General features: G+C 25.1%; 1 protein-coding gene across 1 annotated transcript; it reads right to left on the bottom strand.

Annotated features, from left to right (window-relative positions):
- Positions 1 to 7,290: 7,290 nt before the first annotated feature.
- On the bottom strand, positions 7,291 to 14,030 carry LOC113559098 (U3 small nucleolar RNA-associated protein 6 homolog). The gene is made up of 10 exons (XM_026964687.1): positions 13,930 to 14,030; positions 13,720 to 13,846; positions 12,670 to 12,822; positions 10,094 to 10,461; positions 9,897 to 10,034; positions 9,611 to 9,833; positions 9,317 to 9,550; positions 7,672 to 7,954; positions 7,460 to 7,610; positions 7,291 to 7,377 (listed from the first exon to the last, which is right to left on the bottom strand). The coding sequence occupies exons 1-10, from the start codon at positions 14,028 to 14,030 to the stop codon at positions 7,341 to 7,343; spliced, it is 1,815 nt and encodes a 604-aa protein (XP_026820488.1). The 3' UTR covers positions 7,291 to 7,340.
- Between the last annotated feature and the right edge of the window lie 1,055 nt (positions 14,031 to 15,085).

The raw sequence follows: 15,085 nt of genomic DNA, 5'->3' as shown, positions 1-15,085 counted from the left end.
AGACAATAATTCAAATATTTAATATATATTTTTAATTTTATAAAATGTTGATAGAACTTATAGATAACGTAATAAGGTATTAATAGTTACTTACTAATCACATAATTCCTTGAAGAAGTTGAATGCAGCAGCTCAGCAATTGGTAAATCAACATTTCCATGTTTAACATGAATCGAAAACAGAAACAATTAAAAATAATTAATGACCCATTATCGGCTTTCTAAACCAGCGGTGGTTAACGAAAAAATGAAAAATTTAGATTTAAACTTATAAAATCTGTATCACATTTTACATAAAAAAATTAATTATTTGACAATTTTTCTGTACTTGGTTTTATATTGTATGTAGTAGTAAAATGTACAAAAAATAGGGACTATTTTTAATTATAATTTAATTAATAAAGCATTTTTTTCATAATGTTTTAAACGATTCGATTTTTTGTTCTCGTTGTATTTTATTTTTGTATCAATAAATAAATAAATAATATATAAAATAAAAATATTTTGTTAGTTTTAAATTAATAAAAATTTCACTACAAGAAAATAAAAGTTTTTAACTAAAACATAAAAAATTGCGCAATTTTTTTAATGAAACATACATTTTTTTATATTTTAAAATATAATGACTAAAGTCAAAGTTACATAAAATAATATCTAAATGGAACCTTAATGATTGTTTTCCACTATGATTTAATGCTCCAGTAAGCAAGGCTGGTAAATAATTACGATAGTTAATTTTTTTAGCAAGGTATGCGTATATAATATAGCATAAATTAAAAATGCTCATAACTCACTTAAAAACTGAATAATCGTGAAAAACCAACAAACAAACACAGATAATGTTCTTACTTCTTACTATCAAGTTTCATAATCGGTCAATTCACTGAAATTTACATGAATTTAATATGTTGTACACTTATAAGACGGTGACAACATTGCGGGTGTTACGTCTTGTTAAAGTAGTAGTGTAAAATCAGTTTACCATTTTTTTTATCATTATATGAATATGTTTAATTTTATTAAAGATCCGTCATTATGTACTAAAAGGCAAAAAAATTCTTATTTCAAAAATTTACTATGAGTTTTGATAGTTAATAATTATAACTATAAACTCACAACATCTGAATATAGTATTTATAAATTATCTATATGTTGATTATCGATTAATATTATTATAATATTATATTAAGAAAAGTATAGACTACTGATTCAGTAATGAAAATTATATAATTTTACCAGAAATTATATCTACTCCATAAGTATTTTTCAGATAATCAGATATTAAAATGTAGCCGATGCGCGATGTGGGTACCTATGCGGGATATGTAACAGAGAGTATCGTCCCATTTCGCCAAATTCTATTTCGCCGAATCCCACTTTACCGGAAAAAAAACCAATTGTATACGAATTGATAATAAATCCCATTTGGCCGAATGCTATTTTTTTGAATCCCATTTTGACGAAAAATTCCAGGTTTTTACTTATCAAACCTTTTTTTTTTTAATTACCAATAAAATTGCGTTCGTTATGTCAAAAATACTGACAAATTAATACAAAGCTCCTAATATATTGTGACAATGGTAGTTGAAAAATATTGGAAATAAATATTTTAAAATTCGAATTTTAATAAAATACGTAAAAATTATTTTTAATTAAAAATATAAGTCACAAACTTTAATACTATCTATTCCAGTGACCGGCTTGGAACCGCTTTTTAATATTTTTAACATTAAAATCCAAAAATTCACATTTTTTCTGGCGCTTATGAAGAAAATCGATGTATTAGAAGAAAGCTATTGCAGTTATTTGAAGAAAAAGTTATGGAGAATCTTGTATTGGATTTTTTAACCTTAGGTATAAATCACAAAAATGTTATAAATTTTCAACTTCAAAATTCCTTGCAAATTTTCGCGATTTTGACATAGTTCGTAAATATTTGAAATTTAAATGCTTATAAATAAAAATTGTGACTAACGATTATTGATTTTTGTTTTTACTGCGATAAGAACAACTTATAATAAACCTTGTATTAAATTAAAAAATATTTTTTGAATTGCCAAATTTTTTTTATCGTTATTTAAAAAAAAAAATAATATATCGGCGAAATGGGCCCAAATCTTAACAAAGAACAGTAATATAATAGGTATAGATACCTATCTAATAATTAATAAGTATTTTTATATTATTAAAATGATGTAACAAATCTTTTTAATAAATATTTGAATCCTATAATGTCCCACTGCCCCCTTAAAAATTCTTAATTTTGTCTATAATTGTTATTATAAAACTATTGTTATAATAGTTATTAGTTTTTGAAAAGAAGTAAAATATTTAACTTAATTATAATTGTAGTAATTATTTCACTAGTTGACAGTTTGTAACAAGTAATATTCAATATAAACCGTAGAATCGTTTAAATTTAATTCTAAACTATTAATAAATTAAATATGAACTTGCTATTATATAACTTATTAGTTGTTTAGTTTATTACTAATAAAACTATAAATATTGATTACACTACATTAAATTTGTCATAGGAATTCTTGCTTTCTAGGACTATTTTATATCCAATATTAAATTGACTTTGCACTAATGAAACTGTGAAAGAATTTGTTGAAATTTTATCATAATATAATGTTGGGTTCTTTAAAGATGTAAACAAAATTGTTTTAGACTAAATTTGGTACATAAAAATTATGTTTAATTAAAGCTAAACCCTCTGAATAAAAACTAAATTTCTAAAAATCTAGTTAGGAAAATTATAGGTACAAAGTAAAAAATAAATCAACATAACAAAATAATTTAAATTAAGTATATTTTTTAGTTAAACATATAAGTACACAGATATTAATAATAGTATAAGTAATATAATAGCTATAAAAATGTATTAATGGGCCTCTTACTAACAGTTGTTTTACATTAAATATATTTCTGGGAAGGCAATATAATTATTGAATCTAAAATTAAGGGCATGCTCAATAATTATTCTTTACTGGTATTCAAATGAAAAATTTGTATAAAATATATTTAAAATATTTTTTAGTATTCTATGTGAAAATTGTTTATGATTGTGGCCTTAATTTTTTCTTATTTAGTATTTTTGAAAATTTATCAATGCACCTAATTATAAATGGTCATTAATCTTCAAAAAATGTAAAAGTCTTAGTTAATTACATTAGTGTGTAAGTATACTAATAAATAGGAACTTATAAATTCTTACCGATGAATAATATATTGAACAATAAATTATAGGCAATGACTATTAAATATAATATGAATAAGCTACTATAGATTTCCAGATTGGTGTGGATATACAATGCTTCACAAACTTGTAGTTTTTAATTACAAAACAGCTAATTATAGAATTATTACAGTAAATTATGTTTTTTAGGTCAACATCATAGTAATAACTACGCTGTATACTAATTGAGTTCCGGATACAAACGGGATATATACCTATTGTCCAGAGTTAGGAAACTAATAGATAGTATACGAATTGAGTCCGTGGATTATTTTGAGTAAAATATAATTTTGTATAGTTTTATTCAGCCCATCCCAATATTAAGAAATCGGACATCAATGCGGCTGTTGCAATCAAATACAATAACTAGATTTAAATGTATACAATGCTTATACCATACATTTTCACTAATATAGACCATGTTATTTTATCATTATCTATATTTATTTAATTATACACAAATTATTCATATTATATTATACCCCTACATTATTATATATTTATATTATAAAATATATTTTAAAAAAAACATTTTTAATCATAACTATAGATTTTTTTGTTACAAAGAGTCCTAAATCTGTAAAAATGGGAATGAAAATATTTTTTTTTTTTTTTAATATGACGGGACTCAGTTGATAGTTAGTATAAAAAAAAAGAAATCAATTAGTATTATACCTAAAATTTCACTGGACTCAATTGGTATATACCCTAAACAAACCGAGATTCAATTCGTCATAAAAGGTTATAGGACTCAGTTCGTATGCAGCCAATAATTAAGAATTGCATGTTTAATAAATGGTATGTGCATTGTGTAACGATATAGCAATGATATTCCCTCTCAAGTATTAAACGCATCATACCACTAATAATAAGTAAAAAGTAAAACAACTAAAAATATTTAACACATTACACCAAACCAATCATGTAAGCCACTGGATATTTGTTAGATAGGTGGCCCAACATACGCAACATTCAAAGTGGGGTAGGTACCTACTGACTTAATACGTTGGTAATCTATGCTTGCTAGGAAAGCGTAATAAGTAGAGCGCGGATTTCTATGCAATTGTATTTTTTTCCTTTTCGTATTTTTGGATTTTTGTTGGTTATCTTTACAAATCATAATAGCTTGAAGTCATTGGTGAAACTGTATTTTGCATATTTCTGCATATTTAATGGTATTGCATATTTTTGCATATCTTTACGAAATACAAAATGTATTACATTCAATTAAAGCAAAATTTAAAAAAAGTATAAAATACAATTTTATCAATTAGAAAAATTAAAAAAGTTTTAGTTATGATTTTTAGATGGTAAAGTTATCAATTAATTAACATTTTATATACATTAATTTGCAATTTTTAGTGATAACAATAAAGAAATTAGAAACTTAAAATATAACATTATATGAAAGCATTTCAATAATTGATGAAATAAAAGAAAAAATTCAAGCCATAACTATTGTCTATTACCACTTAATAGTTAATACTATTTATATAGTTGTTTCAAATATATGTCCCCACTTCAGTTGACATCGAACAATTGTCTCTGTTTTTAAAAATATGTTGATAGAAAAACTCATAGCTCCGCTGAAGAAAAACTAAAAATGCATTTTTAAATAATAAATAAAATATAAAAAAAATGTATTAATTTATAAATTTATAATACCTTTATTACAATTTTTAAATATCAATATAATTCTATTAATATTGTAAAACTTTGTCATATAAATAAATATAATTTTCTTGCATACATGCATATTTTCTGCGTATTTGCACATCTGTTGCGTATTTTTATGATTTTGACTGAATATTATATGGCATGTTTTGATACTTTTTAGTGCATAAAAATCTGCGCTCTAGACTAACAAGTTATCGATGCGTATGTAAAAGATCTTGTTAAAAAATTTTCTTCATAATTGTAGGCACCTACGTCAAGACATTAGTTTATATTGAATTATAATTGACAAATGAAAAATCCAATAGAAAAATGAAAGATTTTATTATTCATTTCCGAGAAGTAATAATTTTGATTTAATCCTTTTTACCAACACAACATCTATATGAAATTTAAAAGTTAGTATACCGTTAATCTTCCACAAAAACATATTGTAATACATTTAGTTACTATATTATTTAATAATCTAGTTCTAAAATTGGAGTTCCATATATTATTCATAAATAAATTAATTAATAACTAAGTACAATAATACATATAATAAGTACCTATATACTAATAAATAAACTATTAAATAAATAATGATAATATTCAAGAAAACTGTAAATTTAAATACTTATAATGAGATATATAATTATAAGACTTAATTACACTCGTGAATAATTATTTAGATGGGTACGAATAAAAAAGAATGTGATATTTTATTTCTGGTTAAATTTGAAACAGTTATGAATAATACTTTTACTGTCTATTAAAAAATGGTACAGATTCATCATTGAATAATTTAGTGTAGCAGAGGAAATGCCTAAATAACAACAATTTTATAAGGGGAGCTACAATAAATTTAAACATATAACTGCGACGTAAAGAATGCTCAAACAACATAAGTGTACCATTTCTTTACTTATATTAGATTATTACTCTACTTTTGGTCCTGTATTGATTTTAATGAACCTAGATTCCTATTTTTTTTTACCAATAAACAAAGGCGCAATTTAAGTTTTAAATTTGGAGGAAACAATTATAATTTGCATGTATGTACTGTGTCTGTGCTCCCTGAGATATATAAAACCATTTTGGGGGGGCTATGATTGATTTTGAGGGGGCTTAGCCCCCAAGTCCCCTCAAATTGCGCTTATGCCAATAAATGATTTCCTATCCAAGATATTAGTTTTAGGATAAATTATCGATTAACAACCGTGGAACATGGGCATTAACAAGTAATTAGATTGAAATGATTAAATATTATTGAAGTATAAGATGATGAATAAATATTCAGTAAATAAAAAAAAAAGAAGTCCAAAATATAGTGAGCATAAAATAGTTAATAATTTTTTATTTACAGTGTTAGAACATTTCGACTTTGCACGTAACCCAAAACCAAAAACCCGAATTAACCCGAATAAATTGCAAAACCCAAAATCGTATTATACAACTCCCGAATAAAAAAATTAACCAAAAACCAGAATTAATATTTGGATTAACCCGAAACCCGAATTATTATTAAATATAAAATAATAAGTGCTATATCAGTGAAAAATGATTAATAAATGGCAGTGGCGTATAGAGAAATTAATTTCAGGGAGGTTAAAAAAAATTTCCATTCTTAAATTCCAATTAATTATACAATCAAAATTAATGCTCGTACCAACCATCATTTCAAGGGGGGTTTGAACTCTTAACCTCCTATATACGCCACTGATTAATGGTAAGTATAAATTTTTTTTATTATATTTGCTTTAAAAATAAAATAAAATTATTATAATAAATTCGCATGGAAAATTACATATTAATTGATAAAGAACATGGGTCCTTTTAACACTCGAATTAACCGTAATTAACCCAAATAAATTTGTATTTAATCGTAACCAGAAAAGTAACCTGAAACACCCAAATTAAATAACCCAAATATTCTTTTAACACCTAAAAACTAAAACCCAAATAAATGATTTCAATGCTTGAATTTCTAACTGGTTATAATGTCTTATAATAATAATAAGTTGCAATACATGATTATTCTTAATAAGTCCTCTGATTCGCTTTAAACCATCTTTTTATTAATGAGATGTGACAAATAATGAGTACCTATTTTTTAAGGTAGTGTGCGTTAAGAATAATTTAATTGGAAAATAAAATGAAAAAACCTTTAACAATAAATTCTAAGAAATTAGTAAGCTATTTAGCGTGTTTTAAACAGCCATTGATTTGTGTAGCCAATTTAATTCTAAAATAACCCATCTATCTAAAAATTATTAAAAAACAATTGTTCGTTATTAACTAAAGAAATCACAAAAATGAGAAATATACTTCATGATTTTAAATGGAGACAAATATCTTCATGAAGAACACAACTTAATTACTATGAAACTATAAGGTCTTATCCCGGAAATAGAGGAATTTTAGTTAGGTAGATAGATGTTATCGATTCATTCGTCATCTTCAATGTGTATTACTTCATCTGTTCTAAAAAAAATGTTTTAATAAAGTGCATGCTCAACTTCAAATGAAATAGGTACAGATAATTTAATTATATCATTATACTAACTTAAATTGTGCATCAAGTTCGTTTTTCATCTCTGTTAGTTCAGCTTTATAACTTGGCTTTTCTAAAAGATTTATTCCTGCTTCATAAATCACATCTACTAATGATGGAATACCGTACATATACTCAAATCGTATACAATCATACCATAACTCTATGAATATTAATTTATAATTATTATATATATTTATTATTCAACACTGAAAATGTCTTACCAACGTCCATGTGTCCAAATTTATTACATGCTTCGCTGTACAGTTTTCTCATATATTTAATATGTCTTTTTCCATTAGAAACTATGTTCATTGTTTCAAATCGTAACATTCTTTTGTACAAATCATGACATTTTGGTTCTAAAAACTTTAATATGCTAAAAATTTGACGTCCACTTTCTATATCATATGTTAAAACACGCCATTCTAAATACTCAGGCCGGAATCTTAAATTAATTTCTTTTATTTTCAAAATTATTGAGCATTGTCTGTAAAATTTTTCGACCTAGAAGTAAAAACACTGCTATCTATAATTTGTTTAGTTAATAAAAACTGAAAACTAATTTCAACCACTGACTAACGATATAGGTACAGTAAGTTATAAATAATAATAATATAGTAAGTATAATATAAAGTTTATATATTTATGGTTTTTATCCAGCAAGCTGTGTTAGGTGGATATATTACAGTATTCATCGACATCATCATACATAACCAGTATAGTAACGTACACATAAAATGCGTCCTAAAGTAAAAGCTTTATTTTCCTTTTTAGTGTAAACAGATTATTTTTGTTGCTTTAAAAAGCATAAAATGTTCATCTTAGTTAGTTTGTATGTATTATTTTAATAAAACGTATGTAAATTATTGGTAAATTATCTAGCAGTTTTGTAATCATCGATGACCCGGTATTATGTACATTAATTATGTATTAAACTATTAAACTTAAACTATAAGTTTACATTACTAGAATATCTTTTGATAATGCTTCATGATTCATGAATAAGTTATAATTCAAATGCCAACAATATCACTAACTAAAGTATGATTTGTTTTTAAGTCACCATATGAAATGAAACTGGGATAAAGATAACAATTGATTATAATTATAAAAAAATAATTTAAAGTACGAATGCATTTCGTGCACGGTGTACCTATCATATTTTATATCTCTTATCGGATTTTTTTTATTTCGGGACGTAATTCGTTTGCAGACTACAACAATTAAAAGTGACAACGGCTTGACATAATAGACTTAATAAAATAAATTAGTACAATTTTAATACATATAAAAATTATTATTTACATTTTTACTAATACCATAATATTTTAATATTTAATTTTACAATCTATGTGAGCGGAACGATGAGAATTCATTAATTTTATAATATGTGTATCTAAAGATATTTTTTCTATTAGAAAAAATGCTTTTAGATTTTTAATTTTGAAAGGTGGTATTTAGTGATAAATTGGATCTTTTTAGTACTTTTAAGAGGCCATTATTGAAAATTTTCAATATTTTTTTAAAATATACGAAAAAAAAAATTAAAGGAAAACCGAGAATTTTCTCGCAAATTTAGATTTAAAAAAAATCGATTTTGTTTTTTTGCGGTAATTCAGAAAAAAATAACCATAAATAATAATTTTTATTAAATATTTACATTAGTATTTTTATCCAGATAAGATTTTAAAAATATTTTAACTCTCTTTGAGATATATTATGTATAATAATATAGATATTTAACATTTTTTTATATTTTTTTTTCTTTTAATATTATTTAATTTAATTAATTTAATATTATTTTCGATTAAAAAATATTAAAAATACATAATGACAACATTTTTTATAGGTAAGTATAAAACATACCATTTCTTCTTCAGTGCTCAAGACGTATAATTCCATAATTTCCCACAAAGGCAATGATTTTTCTTTAATTATATTAGCAGACTCAAATAAAACAGCCATTGCATTTCTTAGATAATCACGATTTATATAATATTCAAACAATTTTGTCCATAAATCAACATTGTCATTCGAAGTTGTCAAGCCTTTTTTTAATACTGATAATTCACGGTCTTTGTCATAATGATTACGATTTGCCTAAATAAATAAATACATTTATTATTTTAATACAAATATTAAATTACAGTAATAAATTACCCAAAAAATAAAATGTTTAGGTTTTTTCATAAAATTAGAGGAAAATGCTTGATAAAATGTATGATCAACCAGTTTAATTACTAAGTCTTTATTGGTTTGATCTTTCTTATCACTTGAATTATATATTTCAATGACATCATCCAAAAACAAATCCCATAATCTTCTTTGAAATACAGCCGATGAAGTTTCTACTAAAGCTTTATTATATGTATTAATGCAATTCCTAAAAAACAAATCTATTAGTACCAAACTTTCAATTTTTAATAATATATAATCATATAATAACCTTATACAATCTAAATATTTTATGTCCGGGATTTTTTGTAAAATTTCTGTATTGTAGTTATATATATAACCATTTAAATGGATTTTAGCTAATTTTTGCCACATATACTCATTTCTTCTGTATATATCTATCATATCTCTATAAAGAAAATGATCAAAGTACTGATAATTTTTAACTTAAGAATTTGTCTAATATACCTGACTAAAATACATTGTAATTGTGACGTTTTGATTTGTGGATTTAAAGCTTTATCCACCAAATCAATATGGAGATGAATGTCATCTTTGAAGTGCTGAATTAGAAATCTATATTTTTTTAAAGTTTTTTGAAAGGAAATTTCTCCTGTTCGGTTTAAATATTGAACTTCTATCCAAAAATCTTCAACATGCAATTTTTTGTGCTCTTCATGAAATCGTAAAGCAAGTGAAATATATCGCCTGGCAGATTCTATATCATTACATTCATTTAAAGCATGATTTGCACCTATTACATACACGTTTGGATCACTATGAAATGAACCCATTATTTCATCCAATAGAATTTTACATTTTGAAGGTAATATTTTCTGAAAAAAAAAATATTTGATAGTACAATGAATATGTTTTATAAATATTAAAATTCTTTTTACTAATGAATTTCCTAAAATGCGATTAGATAATACATTACGAAGTGAGCAAATCTAATATATTTTTTATTAAGTATCTGATTTAGATACTGCAACAATTTAATTAACTATTTCATAATTATTTACTAACAACTATTATTTTTAAGGTTGGAAATTTCATAAATCATATCTATTGACTCTTCTAAGTCTAAGGCTTAATAGCTAATTAATATATATCGTAAATATAAATTAACATGGCCTATTGATCGTGAAGAATTTTTATCGTCTAAGCTATTGTAAGCATTTGAGTTAATTTGAGCATTAAAGTTGAATAAATAGCTCTCTCCTACAATTGACTAAATAAAATATTATATCTATGAATTATGTCTTTGTAATCACGGAAGTATCGCGCTATAATATGGTTTGCACTAATGAAAATTTACTACGCACAAAATTACAATGTTCATACGCATTTTTATACTGTACATCTTAATAACGAACAATTTGCATTGTTTGCAATCCTTTTAAGGTGACTTAGAGACATTATTTAAAATTCCCGGTATTTTGCCCGAATAAAAATTCCCAAATGAACTTTTTCCCGAATGGCATTTTATCCAAAAGTCCGTAGAACCTAAAACTTTTCCCGAACACCGTTTACTCGAATCGGTATTAAAAACGGTAAATTATAATGCATATCATCATTAAATATTTTGTAGGTCAAATCCTGACTGTCGATCCAGAGGTAATTCGGGGTAAATAATGACGGGCCCAGCAGCACCGTCGTATTATTATACAATAGAAAAATGTCAAAAATATATATATAATGGGTGTTTCACCTAAAATTTTAATTTCAGCCATAATGGTAAAGTAATAGAAGTATAACGACGGCCGATAGCACTCGAATAACGCAACTATAATTACAACGATTACGATTTATTACATTCGTTTATTGCACGGAAAAGATAATTTCAGATAAGAATATTTAGGAATAGAATAGCAGTATTTTAGTTATAGCTATAAAACATAATGTATAGAAAATACATAACTATAATACTATAACAGTTATAACAACAATTTTTAAATTTTTAATTCGGAAACAATAACAGTTGGGAAAAATGGTTTCGGGTTTTCGGATTTTCGGATAAAATACCGTTTGGGTAAAAGTTCATTCAGGAATTTTGATTCGGGCAAAACGGTGGGAACGATTTTTTAATGGCATAATGTAGACTATTTAATGTCATTGGTATCACCACCCATGATCTTTGTATTAGTTATAATTTTATAAATTATTAGTAGTGGGTGTATGTCGTATATGTGTTTTATCTTCTATTGTAAATGGCCTGCTTTAAATTTTAGAACAACAACATTTTTTTTAATTAATTTCACTTTTTCAAAGTTTTAGACAGCATTTTTTTTTCATACATAAATAATTTAAGAATGTAATATTTTTATTTTTATTCAGCCTACGAACTTTTTAATTCGAGAATGTGGTCCGAGAGTCCAAAAAGGTTGTCGATCACTGTTATATAGCATTCGTACGCGGCATGCAGAAAGTCAAGTTATGCTCGAAAATATTTTGTGCTTATACGATAGTGAATAATGCCAATAAACATATTTTTAGTAATCGAACTTTATGTTTCAAGAATTATTTAAATTCGCTTCTTCTTTATATTTTATAAGAAATGAATTTGTGACATTTTGGATAGTTAATAAAAGTATGGTTCAAAAAAAAAACTATATTTCTTAATATCTCCAAAGTAACATGCACGATGTACTTTACACTTAAAAAAGCTAATAAGATAAAAAATAAAAAAGTTTTGAAATATTTTTTCCTATCTTCAAAATCTGGGTTTATTCTAATTACTATTAGAATATTATCTTAAATGTAAAAATAAACACTTGAACATTTTTTTAAAAAATTATCATAGAAGTTACGATGTGATATCGATTTTAAGCTTGTCGCGCGTATTTTACGCCCGAGTCGGCAAATAAAAAAAGATCAGTGAAATTGATCAATGATTAATATTAAATTTAAAAACAAATTAATTTAGAAATTGCTATTTTAATTTTATATAACAAATTAAATAAAAATAAAATATAAGTTATATTATATTATAAACCTTAAGATTAATCAATTAGCATTATACAATAAAATGTATTTTTACTTACATTTTTCGAACAAAATTTAAGATAGTCTGAAACCAAAATTTTATCATATGAGAACGTTCTAAACAATAAATCGTACATATCGTTTATCCGTTTAGTAAAAATAGTGGGAATTTCTGTTTTGAAATCTCCAGTGTTGGTTTCCTTCATAATTTGCTACACATAAAAAATGTAATTATTATATTATTTTAAATAAATGTATCTTCTATACTATAAATTTATAAAAACACAAACATTCGAATGGTATAAATTTTGGATTTTGTTTTTAATATTTTTAAGTAAATTAATGTTCCAACTTCTTAAAAATAAATAAAATATAAATTATCAAATTCTTAGTGTGAGTACCACATTCTTTTGAGACATTTAAAGTTATACAGTGAGTTCCGCTTAATATGATCACATTGATTCAGATCATTTTGATTCTATTAATCGGTTGATTCCATGAACCATTTTTTTATTGATGAGTTCATATTTATATGTATATTTAAAATTAAATTAAAATAAAATAAATTAAAGAAACTATCTATTTTTGATTGTACTTGAGAATCTAATAATTTCATTTTAATATTAGCCTGAAATTAAAATCCATATTCAGTTAATATAATATAATATACAAGATTTTTAATTATTTAAAATTAAATAATTAATAATGTAGGTACATATTGTACATTGTAGCTACCTATAACCTCCGGAACAACTGAAAAGTATCGTTTTCGACATATTTTTGAATAGCTCCTTTTAACTTTTTCAAAACAATTCTATTTTCTTTTTAGTGAAAGTTTGAAATACCGAAAAAACGATAAGAAAGTTCTTAAAAATGATTTAATTATTCCAATAAACAGTTGATTCTATAAACCAGTGATCACATAAGCGGAACTCACTGTATTAAAATGCAGTAGGTATTTTAATTACTGCGCTTACTAAAAAGCAAACTTGTTATGCTATAAAAAGTATTTTTTTTTGTCGAATTTTTAATATTTATCGAACAATAATGATACCCTGTATGCATACAGAATATTATAATTACAAGAGACCTCTATAGAATGAGCTTACTGCAATTTTCTGTTGACAAGTTGTTAATAAAATCGATTCGAGATTTATTTGTATCAATAATTCTTCTTTTGTAGCTTTTCCATTCAAAACAGTCTTTTTAAGTGTTTTACGATGGTCGGTGTACTCCCTATGAGAAAAAAATCAAAGAATTACATTTACGACGCTAATACTATACCTATAATGTAATTCAAACTTCTTATCTTGACTTACGTAAATTCTTCAAAGTTCATAATCCCGTGGGTGGTTAAAAAAGACTTTTCGTCATCTGTCTTTCCCTGTGACATGGCATTAGAATTAGTCGCCATCTCCATCACGAGTGAATAAAACAACCTCGTTCAAAATTGAACGTTCGTCATCGACGTAAAATTCACGTAGACTGAGAGAGGGTTTTAGAAAATATCGATCCGAAAAAAATCACTTTCAAGAGGATATACAACACTTGACGCGAGTGTTTCGAAATACTGACTGACGCAACTGATGAGAGACCGGCTCGGCGACCCGGTCGGTCCAATGAGTAAGAAGTCCCGGGTGTCTCGGTCGATCGAAAACAAAAACCATGGAGGAGAAAACCGACGCATACAGCGATATTGCGGCTGTGTTGTTATCCACAGAATTCTAAATTGTACGAACGTGTGTTATCATCACAACATTTTTTTATCCGATGACTGATAACAATAATAAATTGGTAATTATGCATTTTCGTATGCATTATTTAAACAAACTTAACTTTTATAAACTGAGTTTAACGTGAGCCGTTATCCTAATATCAATAGTCAATATTAGCCGATTAAGATGAACTTTGAGGGAAATAAATATTCAATCATACAGCTATTTACTTGTGTACCGAGTGATTCGTGGATATTTTGTATTTGTGGATTATTATAAATATATTGTTTGGTCTGTACTTTTACATAATAGGACTTTTAATTTTAATTAAAATCATTTTTTTATTTAGTTAATCATTTTTTTTTATAATTCATTTATTTTAATACTAGTAATTTCTTCATTGCATACACAATAATATGAAGTTGCGGATCAAGAATATTTGACGCCATGGACGCCCATTGGGGGGGGGGGGCAAGACAAGGCACTAAGTTGTTTTTCGAATTGATTTATCGTGGAATATTATGTTCTTATTTTATATTATGTTACTCAATTAGTACACAATAAATTGAACTGTAACTAAATAATGAATGCATAACATTGTATTTAATGTGATTAAAAATAATTAATGGCATTATAAATACTAAATTCAGTTTTTTTTCTTCTTAGTATAGTTTGTTCAGAAATATGTACTATTATTAAGTCAAACTATGTTTTTTATTTTTGAATTGAACATTAAAAATCTATATAAAAAAAAACTAAA

This window comes from Rhopalosiphum maidis, chromosome 3, assembly GCF_003676215.2.
Source record: "Rhopalosiphum maidis isolate BTI-1 chromosome 3, ASM367621v3, whole genome shotgun sequence".
Classification (NCBI taxonomy): domain Eukaryota; kingdom Metazoa; phylum Arthropoda; class Insecta; order Hemiptera; family Aphididae; genus Rhopalosiphum; species Rhopalosiphum maidis.
This window is presented reverse-complemented; position numbering and strand designations above follow the sequence as displayed.